Genomic DNA, 22115 nt, shown 5'->3' with positions numbered 1-22115 from the left:
TAAGCAATCTTCCTGCCTCAGCCTCCCAAAGTGCTAGGATTACAGGCATGAGCCACCACACCTGATCTGTTGGTTGTTTTAAACTGCTAAGTCTTGGAATAATTTTTATGCAGCAATAGGTAACGAATATACCTTCTCATCTGAACACCCCGCCTGTCACAGTTCTTCCTACATCCCTCCTCCAGCCCTTAGCCATGGCCATACGAAAACTGCCTCCCTAATGGGCCAAGTTGATTCACGTTCCCAGGCCTTTATTCATGCAGCTCCATCCTCCAGCATTCCTGGGCCACCCACCCAAGACTCAGCTCCAATGTCACCTCCTCTGTGAAGCCTTCTGTCATTTTCTGTGCCCACTGTAGCCTGAGCAGTTCCTATTAACACAAGTCTAACACATCACCACCTTTGTACATTTATATGTCTGTCTCCCCTGCTAGACTCTGAGCTCCAGAAAGCAGAGCCACAGTCTGATTCTTCTCTGTACTGCCTGATGCTCAACATAAGGTCTGACACAGAGCAGGCTCAGTAAAAGTTTGATGACTGAACAAACCATCAACAACAAGTGGCTGGTTTCCCATTCACTTGTTCTGCCACCCACACCCTGTCTCACCACTGCCACCTTCCAAGGCTGTGCACTTTTATACCCAAGGACGTAAAACCAAATTTGTTATCTTCCCCAAGAAACCAGCCCTTTCTCCTAACTTGCCCATTTCTTTTCTAGAACCATCACCTTCCTGCAAGCTGGAATGCCCTGTTCCCTGTGACTCTTACCTCTCCTCCCTTTCCATCCTGTCTTCCTTCCATCCCATCCCTTTCATTGGCAAAACATCCTTTGATCTCACCTCTCCTCTTCCCCAGCACTGGTGGACGCCCCACTCCAGGCTGCCACTGTCTCTTGAGATGAAAACAATGGTTCCCCTACACGCCCCTTCCTCCCGTCTCTGGCACCCCCATCTGTCCTTCTAGGTATCTTGAAAAGCTGCCTTGCTTGTCTCCGAGGGAGGAGCCACAGAGCTGGTAGATTTAACAAGCATTTTATCATGTAAGGATCACTACAACCACCCCCAGGCTAAAGTATCCCTGGTTCTCCAAGGCCACTGGATTAGGGTCCAAACCTTTAGCCTGGCACCTGAGGCACCCCAGGATCTGGCCCCAACCTCTGAATCCATTCGGGAATGCAAGAGGACATGACACAAGTAGCTTCAAGTCCCCTATACCCCCAGCACCACCATTACAGCTCACAGGCTGAGCACCTGGGCTTTGTACACATCATCTCATTTAGTTAACATCTATTAAGCACTTCCTGTGTACTGGAAACCATTACAAGTACTTTGCATGCATCAAGTTCCTGACTCCTCACACCAGCCTAGGAAGGAGGGTTTTACACTTGGCCAAGGTGATACCGCTAGTGAGTGGCAGGGGTGATTTAACCCAGGTCCTTCAACCTTCACAGCCTTCTTAGCACCAGGCTGTACCTCTCTCTCACAAACTTCTCGTGTTTGCAAAGTTTGTTTGCAGACCACCTTCATGGTTCTTGGCCGTATTCAAACACCACTTATACTTACTTAATAGTTTTCCTTAAGCGAACAGTGTGGCGTGGTGGCTAAGAGGGTGGGCTTTGGAATCCCAGATCCTCTACTTGGTCTCTGTTTAAGCTCTCTGAGCCTTAGTTTCTTCATATACAACAGTACTTTCTGTCACAGGGTCCTTGTGAGGATTAAATGAATTAAGTCATAGAAGTGCTCAGCACACAGTGCAAGGGGGAGTCGTGGGCCTGGCTCACAGTAAAATTGCACTTCTCCATCTCCTTGAATAGGAAGTAACCTTGTGACTTGCTTTGGCCAGTGAAATGTGCACAGAGGTTATGGCGGGGGCGCATTCCAGGTGGAAGCTTTAAAGCCAGTATTCCAACTACCACACTCCTTCCATCCGTCTGCCCTGCGGATGGCAACATCCCGAATGGTGGTGCTCCATCCATTTGGCTCTCAGAGGGAGGAGTCCCAAGCTGATCCACAATGGACATGGAGCATTAAGGGGAGAAATAAACTTCTATTGTTTTGTCACTTCAGCATTGTCTGGTCTATACTGACAGAGTAAAAGCTCAAAAAATGTTAACTTATTAATATATAAATGTTACTTATTATAACATACGTTTTCTTAAAATGGGAACCATATCACCTTTGTAAAGGAAGAAAAAGACACCACTTGACATACTCATATGATGACGTAAACAAAAAACCTTTATCCTGTGCCAACCCAGATTACCTGGTATACCCCCTGCAGCGTGTGCACGGATCGTTTTCAGAAAGTGCTATATTCAAGTGCCTCCCTCTAAGAAGCTGAATGAGGGTTGCGGGTTTGGAAACCCTGGCCCTAGAGTGCCTCATGGTCAGCTCTGAGCTTCAGAGGCCAGGCCAAAGTCTGCAGCCCGAGTCTGCAGCCAAGACCAGTTCTATGCATTTGCAGGGGCACGTGCCCTGCCCTGGCCCTTACCTCGACAGACGGTGCCATTCTCAACGGCCTCGAAGCCTGCTTTGCACATGCAGCGCCCGATGGGCACCAGCCACTCGCCGTCCCCGTTACAGTAGAGCTTGATGGGTACATCCACCTCTTCCGCATTGGCGATGCAGCTGCCCCGGGCAGCCACCAGCGATGTGCTCTCAGCTCCCGACAGGGTTTCCTGGAAGATGGCGCCATTCTGGATGATGCGGGGGCACTTGCGGTAGAAGACACGCACGGCGATGAGGGACATGCAGCCGCCATAGTCCTGGAAGGCCAGGTAGAAGCCACTGCGGGACACAGGTCCAAAGCTCCGCACCTCGGTGTTGATTTTCATGACGCGGCCACCCAGGTCCACCTGGGAGAAGCTCTCGTCAGCTGCAATGGTATCCACCTTCACCCATGGATTCTCCATCCAGTTGGGGAAGGTCTTGGTGGCCGAGTCAAAGTCAGCCTCATAGTAATAGAGGTTGAAGGTCTCCTTGCAGGAGCCAGGCACGCTGGGGATGCTGCTGCAGTCACGCACCGAAAACTTCATCTCCACGTGGATGCGGTGGGCGCCACGGCGCCGGATAAACTTGGTCCGTAGCCAGTTGTTCTGGCTTGACTCAAACACGTTGCACACCTGGTACGTGCGGATCGTGTTCATGTTCTCATCGTAGCCACTCACCTCTTCCCACTGTGGGTAAAATGCTCGTCAGGTGGGGAGGCAAGGGCTCAGCCCCAGCACACACTCAGCCTAAGGTGGAAGACGCAGACTCTGCCTTAGGGAATCCTCCAGTCTAATGGTGAAGACATCAGAGAATTCCCAATCTGATGGGGGAGACATGCCAATCAGGTGGGAAAGGCACACATACTGCTCTTGGTATTCTGCCAGCTGACAGGGGAGACGTGGCCCTTACTGTCAGGGCTACACTAATCTGATAAAGGAGACAGGGACCCTGGCCAGGAAGTTCCCACCTGGAAGGGGAAAATAGGGAGAACCCTTCCCTACTTAGGGAGCTCCTTCTGATGAAAGCAGACATAGCTTTGTGGTTGTGGGGGCTACCAGTCTGATGGAGGAGACAGAACCTCTGCCCTCGGGGAGCCCCCTGTCTGACCAAGGAGAGACAGCCCTTGCCCTTGGGAACTCTCAGTCTGATAGAGGAAGACAGTCCTCATCCTCAATGAACGCCTAGGATGATGGGGAAGACAGGGCCCTTCCCCATGAGAACGGCTCTGCTCTGGGGCTTTCAGCTGCTAACATTTCCACTTGGGTACCTGGAGGGAGGCCGCCCACCCTCCCTGCCTGGGGAAAGTACTCCTGTACCCTCACTGGGGCAGCCTGGGCTCTCACAAACCCAGCAGAGAGATGCTAAGCCTCACTGCTGCAAGGGGCCGGGCCAGGTGGTGGAAAGTTGGGGCAGGAAGGGCCTAGGGCCCAGGTTATCTCCTCACACTCACGGACCAGGCTCCTTCCCACTGCTGAGCCTTTTGCACACTTCTGTGGCCTCCTGGGGCATCGTCTCTGGTCTCCTCTGCAGCAGGCTCTCTGGCTGCCTGCTATTTGCATTCACCAACTTTCCCGAGGGCCTTCGGGAACAATCTCCCTGTGTGAGTGCCCAGTACACTCAGCCCTCTTGGGCCAGTGTCAGTGGGACTGAGGGCTTGCTGAGGGCAGCCACCCCTCCTGTCCTTCTCCTGTGTTCCCCTTGGTGTTGGCTGGCTTCACCTGGGGTAGACCCAAAGGAGCCCCAACAGCAGAGTCCCCTCTCCCATCCATGTCCGGGGCTGGGCACCCTAACAGAATCTCACTTCTTTGGTGTGATTATCACACATGGTCTGTATGGTTAGACCCCTTTTACAGAGGATGAGGGAGTAGAGACCAGAAGTGAGGTCACTTGACCCAGGTCATACAGACCCAGAGCTGTTCGTGTGCTTGCCCGTGCTGCCTGGAAACACAAGGACCCCAAGTGTGCCCCAGGAGTCCTGGGTTCTAGTCCCAGCTCTATGAACTTGATGAGTGGCCTTGGGCAAGTCATTTCTCCCTCCTGGGCCTGCAGTTGCCAAATGTGACTGTGGGGGTGGCAGCTGATGGAAGAGGTGTCACCCTCAAGTGGGTGTCTTTTATCCTGTGCCACTCAGATTCCCTGGGCCAAGTCTGTGCGTGTGGAGCAGGGGCTGGCAGCCTGGGGAGGGTCAGGTGCGATGAAGGGTGAGTACACATGGGGAGGGCAGGTCTGGAACTGACTGGCTCAGCCTCTTCTTCAATGGCGACTCTGAAGCTCCCTACATTGCATTAAATTTTTTTTTTTTTTGGTGGCACCATGTGACAAAGTCAGCCCCTTGTTACAACCGCTGCTCTTCTTCAGAACTTAATTAGAACACTTAATTAGAGCACTCTGCCTTTCTCCCCTCTCTCTAATTAACATGCGGAGGCCCTGCAGCCTAAACACCCCAAATAATTGCGTCCGGGGGCTGCAGCCCAGCCTGGCCTCATTACTGGCAGGGTGGGGCTGTGGGCCCAGCCGCCTTCGCAGATGGAAAATTGGTGACAAGAAAGAGCCACAGAAAGCGGCCTGACCCTGGGGCCCTGTCTATTGAGAGCACAGGCCCGGGGGGTGGGGGGAATGCAGTTCCCTGGGGCAGCAGCTGAGTCCCAGCGGAGGAACTGGGGTGGGGGAAGGGAAGGGCTGGGTTGTAGAGTCCGGAGCCCTCCCCAGAGACCATGGGGATGAAGGATGAATATTCAACTTCATGACAATGACAATGATGATGATGATTATAGCTACTCTTGACTGGGAGCCCAATCTATGCCAGGCATTGTGTTAGACACTTTGCAGGAAAACCTCGCAACAGTCTTGTGAGGTCGAAGACATCATCACCATTTTATAGATGAAGAAACTAAAGCTCAGAGAGATTAAGGAACTGGCCCCAAATCACACACTTGGTGAGTGGCAGAGCTAAGACAGATTTTCAGGAGTATCTGACCCCACGGCCTGTAACTTATGCCCAATTTTGCTCTTGCAGAGCTCACAGCATAGACCCTAGGATGATAAGAGCCAAAGGAGGGGGAGCTCCGTGTTATGGGGACCCAGAAAGCGGGCAGAGAGAGCTCAGTCATAGTCCTGAATACAAACCTTAGCCCTTCACTTATTATCTATAGGGCCCTGGGCAGGTGGCTACACCTTTCTGAGCCTCAGTTTTCTCATCTGTAAAATGGAGATAATTCCTCTCCATGGGATCAGAGACGATGTGTATAAAGGTGCTTAATACAGTATCTGGCATAGAATGGGTACTCAGGAAATGACAGTTCACTTTCTTCATCTGTAAAACGGGGGTAGTGCGAGCACCTACTTCTCAGCCTCACCCTAAGGATTCCACGGGATAAAGGCTGAAAGCATCCAGCCTGTTGTCATGGTAACTGGCTCCATCAATGGTAGGGGATCATGGCTCCATTAATGGTAGGGGATTGGGAGGGTGGGGCTGAGAGAGGCCTGGCTCTGGGCCCTGAAGAGGAGGAAAGGGGTTAGAATATGAGGGGGCATTCGGGCCCTGCAGCAGGGCTTGAGGGATCCTGGGGACCAAAGCAAGGTTTGGGGACCACTGACTCACCCCTGATGGAGGATGCACCATCCAGCCCAGCTCAGCAGTCGCTGTAGTAGAGTCCATTAGCGTTTCTGTGGGGAGAGCAAAGAGTCACCGCCCCGCCCCACCTACCAGGCGCTGTCAATCTCTCTGTTGGGCCCACATCCTTCTTCTTTATTTATTTATTTATTTTTAGACGAAGTCTTGCTCTGTCGCCCAGGCTGGAGTGCAGTGGCGCGATCTTGGCTCACTGCAAGCTCCGCCTCCTGCGTTCAGGCCATTCTCCTGCCTCAGCCTCCCCTAGCTGGGACTACAGGCGCCTCCAACCACGCCCAGCTAATTTTTTGTATTTTTAGTAGAGACGGGGTTTCACCATGTTAGCCAGGACAGTCTCGATCTCCTGACCTTGTGATCCGCCCTCCTCGGCCTCCCAAAGTGCTGGGATTACAGGCGCGAGCCATCGCGCCCGGCGGGGCCCTCATCCTTCTTTACTGAGAGCCCCGCCTACTTCCATTGCCCCAGTCATCTGACTCTAGTTCTCCAGACTGCCCTCGGTTTAGACTCTGCCTCTCTACTTCATTATCCCTCCTACCCCCACAGCCTAGCCAATCATCTGATGCCACTCCTCTAGGCCCCGCCCCTCCAGGCCAAGTCCACCCTTACATCATGGTCAGGCTCCACCTCTCTGCCAGTCTAGTCTTACTAACCTAGGTACTGTCCTTCACTTCCTTTTCTGGACGGGGAGGGTCTTACATCCACTAAACCTGGGGTCTACTGGATGGGTTTCAGAGGGTCTGCCACTAAACCCTTGATATTTTACATCAAACTCTCAAAAACTGGAATTTGGGCCTTAGAGGGGCTGTCCTTGTGTCCCAGCTGAGACCCCTCAGTTTCCCCTCCTTGCCCCTTTGGCGCACACATCTTGTCAGGACACTCTCCCTTTCTCTAGAAACCTGGAGTCTTCTATAATGTTCCTATCACTGGGGCCCCTCCCCCAGGGCTCAGGCAACTCTGCCCCCAGGACAGGGTCCCGGGAGTGGAGAAGTGTTGAGAGCAAGCACTGCACCCAGTAGGGGCCAACTGTCACATGGCCTGTGGGGGTTCAGGAGACACATCAGCGCCTGGACCATCCTGGGCCCTACTTGCCTCCCCCGATTCCAGCAGCTTCAGGGAGCCACATGGCCTAGGGGGAAGAAGAGCTACATGGCCCTGGAGACCTCCATTCTCCCCAGGTCAGGTTCAGGACCCCTCTCCTCTACCCCTTCCTTGCCTCTCTGGCTTCCAAACACTTTCTGAATGGAATTGCAATACACCGAATGAATTTAAATGAACGCCTTTCAAGCATTCATTCAACAAAATATCCTGATGCCCATTATGTACCAGGCACTGCACTGGGCGCCCTGAGAGAGAAAACCGTGGCTAGCAAGACCCTACCAGTTCCTGGTCTGGTAGTGGAGATGAGGTGTGAATATAAATAGCTATGAGAGAGTAGGGGGAGAGACCTAGAAGGTCACAGTGACACCACCTCGCTCAGTGAGAGTGAGTGAGAGGTATGCTTGCTGCCATGCTCCAATTCTCTGCCCAGGGCAGGCATCACTCATCAATCCTCCCATACTGTGGCCACATGATGCTTCTTGCCACAGTGTTCCAGGAAACAAATACGAACCATTTGAGATGCTATCCCTGGTCCAGCCCAACCGTCTCCTTTCGGAGACAGGGCAACTGAAGCACAGGGATGAGAAGGGGCTTCCAAAGATTGCATACGAGTTGGTGACACAGTGGGAAGTGCAGGTGTCTTGCCTCCTAGCCTATAAACTTTTAGGCACTTGAAACAATTAGTTTGATGGTCTGGGCTAAATGACAAGGACCAGGAGATTGGGGCTGTGTGCCCAGTGTCCAGGCAGCTGAGAAGGTCCAAATGGCAGATAATTAGGGGTTGAACTATGGCAGGGGTGGAGGGGATAAAGGGTGGGGACAGGAGAAAGCATTTGGCCAGAGGTGACCCTAGTCAGACCCATGAGCTGACAAGAGAGGATGCAGAAGTGTCCCCACGACCGCCTGTGGCTTGTGTCCCTGTGCACTGGCATCCCCATGACTGCCTGTGGTCACTGTGTCCCTTTGCACTGGGGGCTGGCACAGGGAGGGGGTGTGGGGTAAGGGTGCCAGGGACGGTGGAGCCAGTGCCAAGGGCATCTTTTTGATGGCAAATTGGAGGGAAGTTCTATTATGCAGCTTTGGAGCTGAAAAAAGGGTTCCTTTTCACACTCCAAATGCTACAGATTTTTCTTCCTGGAGAGAACAAGGGCTGAACTTTTAACCTGTTTTCTCTCATTGGCCTCAGCCAGAGACGCGCCAAGCTGGGCTCTCTGCCTGGGCCCAGGGAACAGCTGCTGGGAGCTGTGTCGGACAAGGCAGAGGAGAGACTCTGCTTAGGACAAGAAGAGGGTCGGGTGGGGGAGGCAAGCCCGCCAAGCAGGTGGCCCCATCCCTTGGCTAGATTCCTGGGCTGACCCAGAGGCCAAACACTAGAGGATTCCATGGCCCAGAGGAGGGGCCGGGAACTGATGTCCTCATTGTACGGGTGGAAACTTGGGCTCAAGGAGGGCAAATGGCTTGCCAAAGTCACACACTAAAAGTTGGTGCTCAAACTCTGGGCTCCCAAGAAGTTTAGGGTGGGAGGCCCCACTGTCCCCCTGTCTCTTCTACCTCTCCTGGCCCAAAGCAGTGGCCCAAAGCAGTGGGAGGATCTCAGAACGACTGGAAGTAAATGGGCTGGCTGGTTTGCAGACACAAAGGGAACATGAAGGACATGAAGTTTGCAGATCCCCTTGGGAGGAGATAGAGGGCCGGCATCTCCTCTGCTCCCTTCTCCTGTGCCACTCCTGGCTTTGCCTGGAAGCCTGGCTCTGGGAAACCTGTCACCCCTCTGGGTTGTGGCAGGAGGCAGCACAAGCATGCTCTCTCCCCAACCTGGTCTTTTGCTTTTCAATTTTAACACCTCCCTCTACCTCTGCATAAAAAGCAAATGAGCAGAGCAGACAGACCTGGGCTCTGGAGGTAACAGAGATCTGGATTCTAACACCAGTTCTGTCCGTTCCTTGCTTGGTAACCAATATCACTTGCCATAAAAGGAAGGAAAATAAACACAGACTATTACAAATGGACCTTTTGAGGCGGGCAGATCACTTGAGGTCAGGAGTTTGAGACCAGCCTGGCCAACATGGTGAAACCCCGTCTCTACTAAAAATACAAAAATTAGTCAGGCATGGTGATGCATGCCTGTAATCCCAGCTACCCTGGAGGCTGAGGCACGAAAATTGCTTGAACCCGGGAGGCAGAGGTTGCAGTGAGCTGAGATTGCACCATTGCATGCCAGCCTGGGCGACAGAGCAGGACTATGTCTAACAAAACAAAACAAAACAAACAAACAAAAAACAAATGGACCTTTATTTGTTCTACCTCTTGTTAAGCCTCAGTTTCCTCACCTGGAAAATGGCCAAAATGCCTTCTGAGTCTGGAAGTATAGCACAAAGTAGATTCTCACTTAGTAACAGCTGCTGTTTTTAGATGGTGTGCAGTGCTTTTTGGCCCACTCAGTGCCTGCACATACTGCTTCCTCCTTTGGGCTTATTAGGTGCCCCTGAAAGCAAAGGCAGGCCCAAAAGGCTCCAGCTTAGTCTGCCTGGCTTCCCCCACCTCCCAGATACGCCTGCCAACATCTGACAAGCATCAGTCTCTTGCTCCGTGGCCATAGCCTTCATGAAGCCCGTCCCAGTCCATCTGATGCTGCTTTCCCTGGGGTGCCCTGAGTTTCCTCTTTGTTCCTCTCAAACCAAGCACAAAAGTCAAATTCTGTTCTCTGGGGAATCTGGAGTTAATAGTTATTGCCTCAGGAACTTAGTGGGTTCAGGAAACCAAGCTCTGTTTCCACCACCATCACGTCCTTTTTCCACCCTGTAACACCCCAGACGTCTCCCCTCCGATCCCAAAAATCTACAAAGGGAGAGAACTCATGTCTGCTGAGACCCTATTAGGAGCCAGCATCTCTCACCAACATTCTCACAACAATGCCAAGAGGTACTTGATACTGTCCCATTTCACAGATGAGAAAGTTGAGGCTTCCAAAGCCTCAGGAACTTGCCCAAGATGACACATCTATTCCACCCTCAAGCTGCACTCCAGTTAGCTATGAGTAGGTGGAGAGACTGGCTGTCTCACTCTGCACTGACCACGTGGTGTTTTCTCACCCTTGTACCTCACACATACTGTTCCTTCTGACCTCCTCACCTCTACATCCTCTTTGCCTGCCCTAATGTTCATCTGTGAAGTCTCAACTCAGGTCACCTCCTCTAGCAATTCCTCTTAAATCCATTCTGCTCCAAAGCTCTGCAGCCACGGGTGCCTCAAGATATCCTGGCACTTGAAGATATTCTGGGTGGTAACTACCCCTATTTGCTCTCATCTCCCAAAGCTCTGTGGTCCCCCCGAGAGGTGGGTGCTGGGTCCTGGTCCTGGGATCCGTAAGACCTAGCACAGGGCTTGGCACACGGGCCTCCTCTCCCCATCTGCAAGGCTTGAGCATGTGCCAGTGTTCTGCTCCACTAGGGTTGCCCAGGCTTGAGCCTTTCATACAGACAACATTAATGACTTTGGCCATTTCCACCTACAACCCGTACAATTATTTAGTTACTACTTTTTCTTCCACTTGACTCCTTTTCTTTCTTAAATGCATCTTAAAGAGGAAAAAGCGTAATCATGATTATAAATGGAAAACCAATATCTCTTGCCATAACGGGAAGGAAAATAAACACAGACTACTACAATTAAAAATGTTTGTCTGCAAAGTATGGAACATCATTTCACTTCCCATACTTTGGGAGCCGCTGGGCTCCCTCGAGCTGCCTCTGAAGCTCTAGAAATGTTTCTATCTCCATCCCCACTGTGACGGTGACAATCTCTCATGCAGGGGAAGCTGTTGTCACTGTACACAGATAATTAATCACCCCACTATGTGGCTAAGATCACAATGAGGATGTGCATGGTTTATTGCAGGTTATAGGAAATGAATATGGAAGGAGGGGAAGAAAATGCCAAATTTAGGGATGGCTTCCAGGAGAACGTGACGCCTGCATGGAGGCTTAAAGACTGGGTGAGTGGGGAGTGACTGATGTGGAGTGGGAAGGGCACGCTAGGCAGAGGGGAAGCAGAGCCAAAGGCTAGGAGGTGAACTGAGCCACAGTGGGGTTTGTGGGAATCAAGCGCTGGCTGAAGGGTGGGGCTGGAAGTGGTGGGAGCTGAGAGCTGAGCCTGGAGAGGTTAAGCAGGGGCTGCCCAGGTAGCACAGGACACGGCCATGAAGGGTTAGCAGCTCTCCCAGGCCCCTCTGCTGGATCATCCCTGTCTCCCTACATCCTTGTCAGCCTCGCTGGTGCCACCCGCTTCCCACTCTGCCAACTGTGCTGTTTCACCTGCCCTTAAGCCCTCCCACCCTATTGAAATGTCCGGTCCCCAGACCTTGGCTGCTCTTAGTGCCCATTTAAAAAAATCCCAATAGATAAATGAAGAAAGAGGCTACACAGATTCTTAGCATCCAGGCAAAAGCTGGAGCTGGGGCCATCAGCCCAGAGCATCTTCCTCAGTGTGAAAACAGGGGCCCGGCCATGGGAGTGACTTTGGACCTATCCCTACTGTACCCACACCCCCTCTCCTTCCTGGAGGCTGCACAGAAGAAAGCAATCAGGAGGCCCTGACTGCCGGGCTGGGGAGGCCCGATGGCCCCCCTGGCTATGTGTGAATGAGCAGTGTACATTTCAGAAATATTTGAACTTAAAGGGGAGACACACTGAAGTCGTTAGCATTGGGCTGAAAGGAGGTGGCTGCAGGGGGGCTGCCTGCTCTCAGGCTGGAGCGGGTGGTTGCCCCCTATTCTCCGATCCACCCCTAGCCAGCTCTGTCTGATCCCCTCGTGGGCTATAATTCTCTAGGACCACAGATGCTGTTTGTCTGCACTAATGACAGTATGTGAGTGTTCCAAAGTCATGAAGAAGAAACTTTCATTAAGCACCTATATGTGCCAAGCGCTGGCCAGGGCCCTCTAAATGCCATTTCAGGCTTAACCTCCGGAAGTATATATTATTATTAACCCCATTTCACAGATGAGGAAACTGAGGCCAGACAGTAGAACCAACCTGCGTAAGTGCACACAGGCAGGGCTAGGACTGGAATCCACATCCATCTATTTTCACAACTGTGTTATTTTTAAGATGCCATGGCCATAGCCTTAAAAAACAGACAACACAAAACAACAAAGTCATCAGGGCTTGTGTGTGTGTGTTTATCTTCTCTCTCTGCATGGGCCTGTGTGAGAATAGCAGGGGGCCGGAGGAGGGCAGCAGGGGAGTGGGACATAGACTGCCCAGGCCAGAATCTTGGCATGCCAGTTCTGCTCTCTGGGCCTCAGTTTCCACATCTGTCAAATGGGTCATTGTGAGAATTAAATGACACCATGTAGGTGAGTCCTGTTCTTCTGGCGTCTCCCAGGGCCCACATGTAGGGGGGGTCTGCATCCACCTTGTTCACCGCTGTACCCTCAACACTGAGAACTAGGCCTGGCACTAGCACATGCATCCAACCTCCACACGGCAGCTGGGTGATGTTCCTAAAGTCCATGTGTGATTGCCCTTCAGAGCTCCTGCTGCCTGAAGGATCAAGTCCTAGCTCTTAACAAGGTACTCGAGGCCCCTGCCAAGCAGGCCAGCTAATTACCTTCCAGCCACCGTCTGCCACGTCTCTCGTATCCAGCCATCCGAAATTTCCTCCTGCTTGCAGAAGGCACTTTACCTCCCTGAACACTGGTGACTTCACCCTTCTAGATTTTTCTGCCTGGAACGCCTGGCCCTTCTTGCTTTGTTAGCCTGGCTAACTTCTCTTCCAAAACTGAGCTCAAACCCTCCTTCTTCCTTCTTCCTGGCAGCTGTCCTGACTCCTCCTGCTCTGGCTGGGTTAAGTAACAAAGTCATGGTCATTCAATGAACATCTCCTCCACCCGATGTGTGCCAGGCCCTGAGCCAGGCACTGGAGACACAGAGGCAGATCAGCAGGCCCTTCCCTCAAAAAGCTCCCAGACTAGTGCCCGACGTGTGAACTTACTGCAGGGAGAGGCGGAGTGAGACGGCTGGTCCCGGCCAGGAGCCAGGAAACCCAGAGGAAGAAGGGAGTAGCTTTGAGCAGGAAATTTGGAAAGGCATCTCAGAGGAGGTGGCATGTGAGCTGGGAGGAGAGGGAAGGGCACGCCACATACAGGGCCCAGCAGAATCAAAGGCACAGAAGTGTAAGACATCGGGGAAGGCTGGGCAATCGTAAAACTGATGACTGGCTCTCAGTGGTGGGCTCCAGGCCAAGCGCCAAGCACTCGTTATCCCATTTCATCGCTAACTATTTGTGAAGTAAGTACTTTAGGATCTCCCTTTCCAGATGGAGAAATCAAAGTTTGGAGAGGTTGTTCAAGGTTTCCATGGCCAGGAAGCGATGGAGCCGGGTCTGCCTCGCACCAAAGCCCATGTCCTTAGCCACCGCGCCATGCTGGAGTGTCCGTCCCATGTAGTGGGAGCAAAATGCTTCACGGAAGGAGATGGTAGCACAGGACAGGGTGCCAGAATGTGGAGGGCCTCTCAAATGTGGGGCTAAGGAGGTTGGGTCTTCTCCCATAAGCAGCCGGGAGCTATGGAAGATTCTTGAAGAGGGTAGTGATGTGGTCTGCTCTGAGAACAGCTGGGTCACAGAGTGGCCTTGGCAGAGGAAATTAGGCTAGAATTGGGGGCCAGCTGGGGGAAGGGTTGAAGCTGAAGATGAACAGACACCTGGTAGCTGCACCCACAGGTCTTCGCCTACAGACTGACCAGCGGCCTGCAGCCTAGGCAGCAAACCAGCCTGGCGTGAGACCCATGCAGCAGATGCCGGCCCGGGCTCTTCCCAGCGGTTCCTGTTGCACCCTGTCTGGGGCTGGTGGGGCTGAGGTGGCCTGAAGCTAGGCCTGGCTGAGATCTCATGGCCTGGTAAGATGCCATTCAGAGCCTGGAGGCCTGACCCGGACTGTCCATGGTCACAGCACTCTTTCCATGGTCCAAGTTAGAAATTCCAGGGGAAGACAAGGACACCGACAAGCTTGGAAGAGTCACTTCACCTCTCTGAGCCTCAGTTTCCTCATCTGTAAAATGGAGATGACAAAATCCTTGCTCTGTATACTTCACTGAATTGTTGTGAGGATCAAAGGAGGCATTGGGAGCCAAAGGTTTTTACAGCATGCAAAGGCTGGACCATACAGAGCCATAGGGAAAGGTGGTGGAGGCCACCTAGGGGCAGGCACTTCATTGACATTGTCTCATTTACATCCCAGAGCAAACTTATGGGGAAACCAAGGCTCAGAGAGATCAAGGACTTCCAAAAAGGCCACAAGGCCAGTAAGGCGCAGGGTAAAATTTGATCCCTTTGGTCCGATCCCAGAAGTCACTAGACTACGCTGCCTCAGGAAAGGTAAGGAAGAATCACTGCTTTCATCTACCAGTGCCCTCGTTGCCAGGCCCTGAGCTAAACCTGCTGCATGCCCTGGAAGGCCCATACCTTTATCCCATTGTACAGATGAGGAAACTGAGCCTGCAGAGGCTCAGAGATCTGCCCCAAGTCTTACAGCCAGAAAGAAGCAAAGCTGAGATTTGAACCCAGGCCAGCCTGACTGAGTTTCCTGAGCCCTCTCCTCTGTAAACATCATGAGAATGGGAGCCCAAGATGGCCTTGGGTTCACTGGCCCAAAGCAAGGCTCGAGAGGTGGAGACGCCAGAGAAGCCCCCGCCTAGCTCCTAGAAGAATGCAGATTTTCTAAAGTGAAATCTACCAACTAGCAGCACGTTGTTTTTCTACCCCGGCCCCCTGCTCCGCCCTCAGTCTCAAGGAAAGAGAACCTGGTTAATGTAAAATCCTTTTGCCCGAGGACTCTCGTAGCACACACCCCTTCTCGTCCTCCCACCGCTCAGAGGCCCTTCTCTGCCTCGGTTGCCTGCTTGGAGCCTGCTCTTATTTTCTCAGGCCCAGGCAGAGGACTCCCTGTGACGCCAGCTCCTCTGCTCTGTCCCCTGCCTGCCTGCCGCTGGCCTGGGCATCCGCCAGCGCCGGCCGCCCCGGCTGAAACCCAATACTCTGGACCAGCCCGGCTGCTCACTAACAGCGGGCCACATTGTGCAGCCGGGGCTTCGGGAGAGTTTGGATTCGCTGCTTGGGGACCCACTTAACCTCGGCAAAGGACAGGATGATGGATGGGGGTCTGGGACGGGGTTGCTGGGGGTGGGGTGGGTGGTAAATGAACACCAGGGCTTGCTGGGGAAGGGAAAGAAGGCAGGCAGGGACGGGAACGGCCCTGGACACATTAAGTGCTCCTGTAGTTCCCACGACAACCCTGAGGGACGCCTGCTACTGGTCCCATTTTAGGTGACTTGACCAAGGCCACATAGTGAATCAGAAACTGAACCCAGGCCAATCGCCCTCAAGCCTTCCCGACACACCAGGCTGCATCTCACAGCCAGCATTTGCCCAGTGATTTTTTAATTGTTAAAGCCTTTTTACTTAAATGAACCCACACAGTTTTCACATCTATTCAGTAGCTAAAGAAGTATCATCATGGCAGCTGGCATTACTGGGCAGCTACCGTGTGCACAGAACAATGCCTGCCACGTGAATACTCATCTCCTGAGATCCTAACAGGACCCACTGAGGGAAGACCAATTGTCAGGGCCATTTTACAGAAAAGGGGAGGAAAGCTCAGAGAGGCAGTCACTTGCAAGACGCGGCAGAGCTGAGATACCCTCAGGCTGGCTAATGAAGGCAGGGGGCCTGGGGACCCCAGTTGCTTATAGCTACACCCCTTGTGAGTGGTTCTAAATTGTGTGCATCTCCCCTCTGCCCACTGGACACAGCCTCACTTCACAGTTGGCACTCGAGGTGCTGTTCCTTCTCCCTGCCATGTCCCTCGCCCTCCTGGACTGCCTAGGACACTTACACATGTTCATTAAGACCCATCTCAAATGTCTTCCCCTCTGAGAAGCCTTCCCTGATGACCCTGGCGCTGGGGCTCCCAGAGTCCTATATGTGTCTCCCATCATTATACTTGTCACCTTGTCCTGCTACTTTCTTTTACTCATCTGCCCCTCAACTGGACTATGAGTGCCTTGTAGGCAGGGCTGACTCTGGTTCACTGTGGTAGCCACCAGCCTCTCTATTAAAACCAACTTACTCCTGATCACCCAGGCCCACCCAGACCTTAAATGCTCTTTCCCACTGACATCATCAGTCTGGGTGTCTGAGCTGTTCCTCCAGGAAATGCAGTTGCTGGTATCAAGATGGCTCCATATAGTAGATAATCCAAAGTACTTACTGCGCGGAGCTGTCACACATATTATCTGTTTTGATGCTCACAATGCCCCATGTGATAATGATTATTGTCCCCACTTACCCACCCACCCATCTATCCATCCACCTACCCACCCTGTCACCCCATCCATCTGTCCACTCCACTCACCCAGTATTCTACCCCCTGTTCATCCACTACCATCTCACATATGTATCCATTCATATTCCTACTGAACCAACCTCCCTTCATCCCCTCCTTCCTGCGGATGGGGGAAATAACCTTCAGAGAGGTTAAGTAACCTGCCCAACATCACACAGCGAGTACATGGCAGATCCAGGAGCTGAACCAGGTACTCTTTTAATCACTTTGCTATGTGGCCTCTTAGCTGTCTCACTTGATTTCTAACTGTCCTGTTGCATGCAGGTTTAATCTTATAAGTCACCTCAAATCCTTCTGCATGTGAATGGAGTGTAAATTACAAATCAATAAGACACAGGCCACTGTAAGTCCAAGCTGGGGTCTGTTGGGTTGAAGTCAATTAGCAAGCCTGCTGCAGGACCTGCTGGGACTTGATGTATTTGCCTAATTGGCACTGGTTTCCCCCAGTGAAGGACAATTAACTCAAATCCCAGAACCCAAACCACCCCTCTGCTTCTGGGCAGGGTGTCAGGCATTTAGCTACATGAAATTTACTGTTTATTCATTCACCCATTGACCCATACGCCCACTCATCCATCTATCTTTCCAACGATCCAATCCTTGCAATCATCCATAAACTATCTTGACATCTGCTCACTCACCCACCTACCTATTCACCCACCCGCACCCATCTATATGCTTATCCATCTGCCTGCCCATGTACCCATCCATTCACTTACCCAACAGTCCACCCACCCACACACTTACCTATCCATCCATCCATCTATTCATTGAATCACCCAATCCAAGCAGCTATTTATGAAGTCATTCTGCCATCTTGCCTTCCACTCACCCATCTATCTATTCATCTACTCATTCTCTCATTTACCACATTCATCTGTCTATCCTTACACCACCAATTTATCCACTCACCCCTATGCCCAGCATCCCATTTAGGTTTTCTCCCTTCCTCTGAAGCAACCTCCCTCCCTACCTCTCCTCTTTCCATTCATCTATCCACTCGCCCATTCATTTACCTGTCCATCCATTCACATCACTCATTTATACATCTATACATCTGCTATCCACTCCTCCCATCCAGCCAGCCTGCATTTGTTGAACATCTCCTATGTGCCAGGCCCATGCTGAGTACTGGAGAATCAGGCTGTATGTGGTGGCTCACGCCTGTAATCCCAGCACTTTGGGAGGCTGAGGTGGGTGAATCGCTGGAGCTCAGGAGTTCTAGACCACCCGGGGCAATAGGACAAAACCCTGTCTCTACTAAAAATACAAAAATTAGCTGGGTGTGTTGGTGCATGCCTGTAATCTCAGCTACTTGGGAGATTGAGGCACGAGAATCAACTCGAACCCAGGAGGCGGAGGTTGTAGTGAGCTGAGATCTCGCCACTGCATTCCAGCCTAGGTGACAGAGTGAGTGAGATCTGTCTCAAAAAAGAAAAAGAAAAAAGTATTGGAGAATGAAAAATAGATACTATCACTGACTTAAAGAAATTTACTGATTTGGAGCAAACCCTAAGCCCTGTATGGCTCCTACCACTAGTTCCCAAGCACTTTCCAAGCTCCACATTCTACCTGTGGATTGGGCCCTTGCTGAGTCTGGCATCCTGGGCTCTGTTCTGTGGCCCTGGAACCTGGCTTCCCTTTGCATTCAGATAGCCTGCTTCACCAGGACCCCATCTGGCCTGTGAATCTGTTGTCCATATCACATTATGGACATGGACATGGCTGGGGCCCATCCCACCCCAAAGAGGGGCCAGTGAATGGTAACTTAAACCAGGTTCAGCCCCACTCCTACCACAGTCCCCTGTCCTACAGTCTGTAAGGGGGATCCCAGACATAAGGGGTCCCAGTCTATAAGGGGGATCCCACAGCAAAGGAGGAATCCTAACCCTGCCTGGAGGTTAGAGGAGACTTCCCAAGTGAGTGGCAACTGGCTTGAACCCCAAATTGAGTAGAAGACAGCAAGGCAAAAGGAAGGAGGGAAAGAGGAAGCACCAGGAGAAGGGGAAAGGGTGTCTCGGGCAGACAGAACTGCTTGTACAAAGGCCGGGAGGAGAGAATGATCAGGGCCCCTTCAAGAACCTGCAGGAGGGAGAAGGAAGGCCTAGGAGAAAGAGAACTCCAGACACCACAAAGAGTCTTTTTTTTTTTAAATGGAGACAGAGTCTCTCTCTGTTACCCAGGCCAGAGTGCAGTGGCAGCATGACTCACTGCAGCCTCAACCTCCAGGGCTCAAGTGATCCTCCCACCTCAGCCTCCTGAGTAGCTGGGACTATAGGTGTGATCACCATGCCCTGCTTGCTTGCTTGCTTGCTTGCTTGCTTGTTTATTTAGTAGAGACTGGGGTCTAGCTATGTTGCCCAGGCTGGTCTTGAACTCTTGGTCTCATGTGATCCTCCCACCTCGGCCTCCCAAAGTGCTGGGATTACAGGTGTGAGCCACTGTGCCTGGCCTCACAAAGAGTCTTGAATGCCAGGTTGAAGGACTAAGACTTCATCCCTAAGACAGCAGAGGACCATAGTAGAAGTGGCCTGACAGCTGTTGCTGTGTTCTCTTGTGTAATGGATCCATGTTATAGATGAGGAAATTGTAGGATCAGAGAGGTACCGGAGGGCCACACAGCTGGTCAGGAGCAGAGAAGAGATTCCACTTTAGGTCTGACGGCTCCAAAGCCCTCAGTCTTTCTGAGAGAGGCTGCTGCCTCGGAGGAGACGTTTCCAGAATGCCTGCATCCCTCCCACAGTAACGCTTGGCTCCAGGACCGCCTCCGCAGCTCTCGGTAGTGTGGGTACAGTGACAGAACACCCCAGGGTGCCATCTCTGCTCAGCATGACTCCCTGGGCTCTCTTGCCAACCACACCTGGCATCTCAGGCAGTTAAGCAGTCACGGCTCTGCTGGGGCATTTTCTCGCATGTCGATGTTTCTCAGGAGAGCTGCTCAGAAATTTCCCATCATCATCTTCACCAGAGCCTCCATGTCTTCATCATTAGTGACCATTTCTTTCCCACCATTTCCCACTGATACCCTGAGAGGCAATGCCAGCCAAAGAACCAGCTTCTGGCATGGGCTGGTGGCGACCTTGACATGGAGCAGGGCTTGAAATTAAGAGAGCCTTTGGGGTGGAGAAGACATGGGGGGAAGAGGGGCACCCTGGGCCAGTGGTGGGAAGGAGGACATGGGCCAGGAGGTGAGGGAATGCTACATCCACCACTGGCATCTCTATCGTCATAGCTATGATTTACTGAGCACCTACTACCTGCCAGGCACTGTCCCATGCAATGGACATCCAGCATAGCACCTGAGCTCCTCTAAGCTTTCCAAAACCCTTCAAGGGATGGATCATTGCCCCCATTTTGCAGATAAGTAAACCAAGGCACAGGGAGAACAAGTAAGCAGGCAAGATCCCTGCGAGTTGGCTGCAAGTTGGTGAAGGAGGCAGGCTTTGATTTCTGGGCAGTGTGACCCAAACTCTTTTCATGATCCCAAGGAGCCTTTTGGGAGCTGAAAGTCTCAGGAGAGAGCTGATGCAGGTAGTGGGGTCGGGAAGGGCTCAGGTGTCAGCATGGAATCAGACCACCCCCCACTTCCCCAGCTTGAGTTAGATGCCCCTTCTCTGGGCTCCAATTCGCCCTCCAGAGTGTGTCTGATGCCCTTTCCCAGTCTGGTTTTGGACTGGGCCTGGGGCCCTGCAATGCTGGGCTGCTAAGTGGAGGATGAAGGCCACTGGTGCCCAGTGTGACCTGGAGACAGCTTCCCTGAGGCACAAGGAGAGGCTATGTCAGATGGCCTTGTGCTAAGCCCACAAACATGGCAGACCTGGCCTCGTCTCTGAGCCAAACAGAAGCCTCCCAAGCTGCTGGCTGTGCCACTCCGCTGGTTCACATGAGAGCCAGAGGCCACAGGACCATGGGCCACAGCTGGGCCCAGTGCCCTGCCTGGTCAGTCCATCAGCTCCCCAGCCCCACACTGGGGTTCCTTCTCACCAGGAATTCTGTATTGGTGGTGGTGGCAGCAGCCTGGGGCAGCCCAGTCAGACCTACTGATGCTGGGAGCAGGCTCAGAAATTTTTTCCTATAAAGGACCCGGAACCTCAAGCATCTCACCACGCTGGCTCACATCCCACTGGGACAGGATGCTTCTCTGATGGGGTGTGTGGTGGGTGGTCCCCTCAGGCTGATGGGCTCCCAACTCCTTCCCTGCTAGCCCTCTCCTCCCCGCACCCACCACAGGACTGCAGCCTCAGTGACCTCATCTGGGAAATGGGAATAGTAAACAACACCTACTCATAGGTATGGACACAACGCCCTTTGCACAAGGCCTGGCACAGTCAGCCTAGCTCAGGGGAGGCTAGTACCACAATCATCATCACCCCTCATTCACCTAGAGGCCGGCATGACTGAGAACAGCTCCCAAAGAAACCTCTGGAGTGGGGTGGGATGAGCGGGACGCTGCATTTGAACAAGGGATAATAATCATAATCCTCATTTCCAGCTATTGAGTACCTACTAGGTGCTCAATGTACCAGGCACTGTGCTAGCGACTTCACAGGTGATGTCATGTGGTCCCCATTTCACAGATGAGGAAACTGAGGTTCAGAGAGGGGCTGTGACTTGCCTGGGGTCACCGGGGAGGCAGTGGTAGTGCTGGGACTCTGAGTGCCATTTGAGGCTTCCTCCCGGCTGCCTCCCTTCAAAGCTCAGAGAGTCCCCTGTGCTGGGCCTGGGTGGGAGCGTTCACTTGGCCTTATTTAAACTTGCAATTATCTGTCCCATTTCCCAGTGGCTACAGCTGAGCTCTCCCGGGAGGCGGGAAGACCCTGATGGAGGAGGATGCCGCGAAGAGGGAATGTCTAAGGAATCCCCTCTGAGCCTGCAACTGACGGAGCGGGGAAGGCACGTGCTCCTGTGGGAGGCCCTCTTCCTGTACCTGGCCTCTGTCCCCTCTGCCCCCGCCCCAGGGAGCAGACCTGGCCAGTGGTGGCTTCCCAGGGTGGGGAGGTTCCTTGTCAGTCCCGCAAAGGTTGTGAAGGGGTTACATCATGAGCTGAGGCCTTAGGGATTGCTGGCATGCAGCAATCTCTGCACCCAATGCAGAGACGGAAAGACTGAGGCAGCCTGGGGGTTGGTCCAAGATCCCATGGTGAGGCAGCAATGTGTGGGGCCTAAGACTCAGAGTGACGGAAAGCTCATGGACAGGTGGAAAGACAGAACTGGGGAAGGGCCCCAGGGCTCCAGCAAAGGAGAATGCCAGTGCTCACAGGATGGACTCAAGGTTTTCTTTTTCTTTTTTTTTTTTTGAGACAGGGTCTCTCTCTGTCACCCAGGTTGGAGTGCAGTGGTGCCATCTTGGCTCACTGCAACCTCCACCTCCAGGGTTCAAGCGATTCTCCTGCCTCAGCCTCCCGAGTAACTGGGATTACAGGTGCCCACCACCACGCCTGGCTAATTTTTGTATTTTTAGTACAGATGGGGTTTCGCCATGTTGGCCAGGCTG

At 52.6% G+C, this 22115-nt stretch overlaps 1 protein-coding gene across 4 annotated transcripts in view; it reads right to left on the bottom strand.

Moving 5' to 3' along the window:
• The window catches only part of EPHB2 (EPH receptor B2), a 208160-nt gene that overhangs the window by 132347 nt on the left and 53698 nt on the right, over positions 1–22115 (bottom strand). For all 4 annotated transcript variants that reach the window (XM_030805557.1, XM_030805558.1, XM_030805556.1 and 1 more), the window contains exons 2-3: positions 6091–6155; positions 2491–3175 (exon numbers count right to left, since the gene is read on the bottom strand). In XM_030805557.1, coding sequence (XP_030661417.1) covers positions 2491–3175; positions 6091–6155 — 750 coding nt within the window. The remainder of the gene's footprint in view (positions 1–2490; positions 3176–6090; positions 6156–22115) is intronic.

Source organism: Nomascus leucogenys, chromosome 24 (assembly GCF_006542625.1).
Source record: "Nomascus leucogenys isolate Asia chromosome 24, Asia_NLE_v1, whole genome shotgun sequence".
In the NCBI taxonomy this organism is placed as follows: domain Eukaryota; kingdom Metazoa; phylum Chordata; class Mammalia; order Primates; family Hylobatidae; genus Nomascus; species Nomascus leucogenys.
The sequence above is the reverse complement of the archived record's forward strand: the minus strand, read 5'-3'. Positions and strand labels throughout refer to the sequence as shown.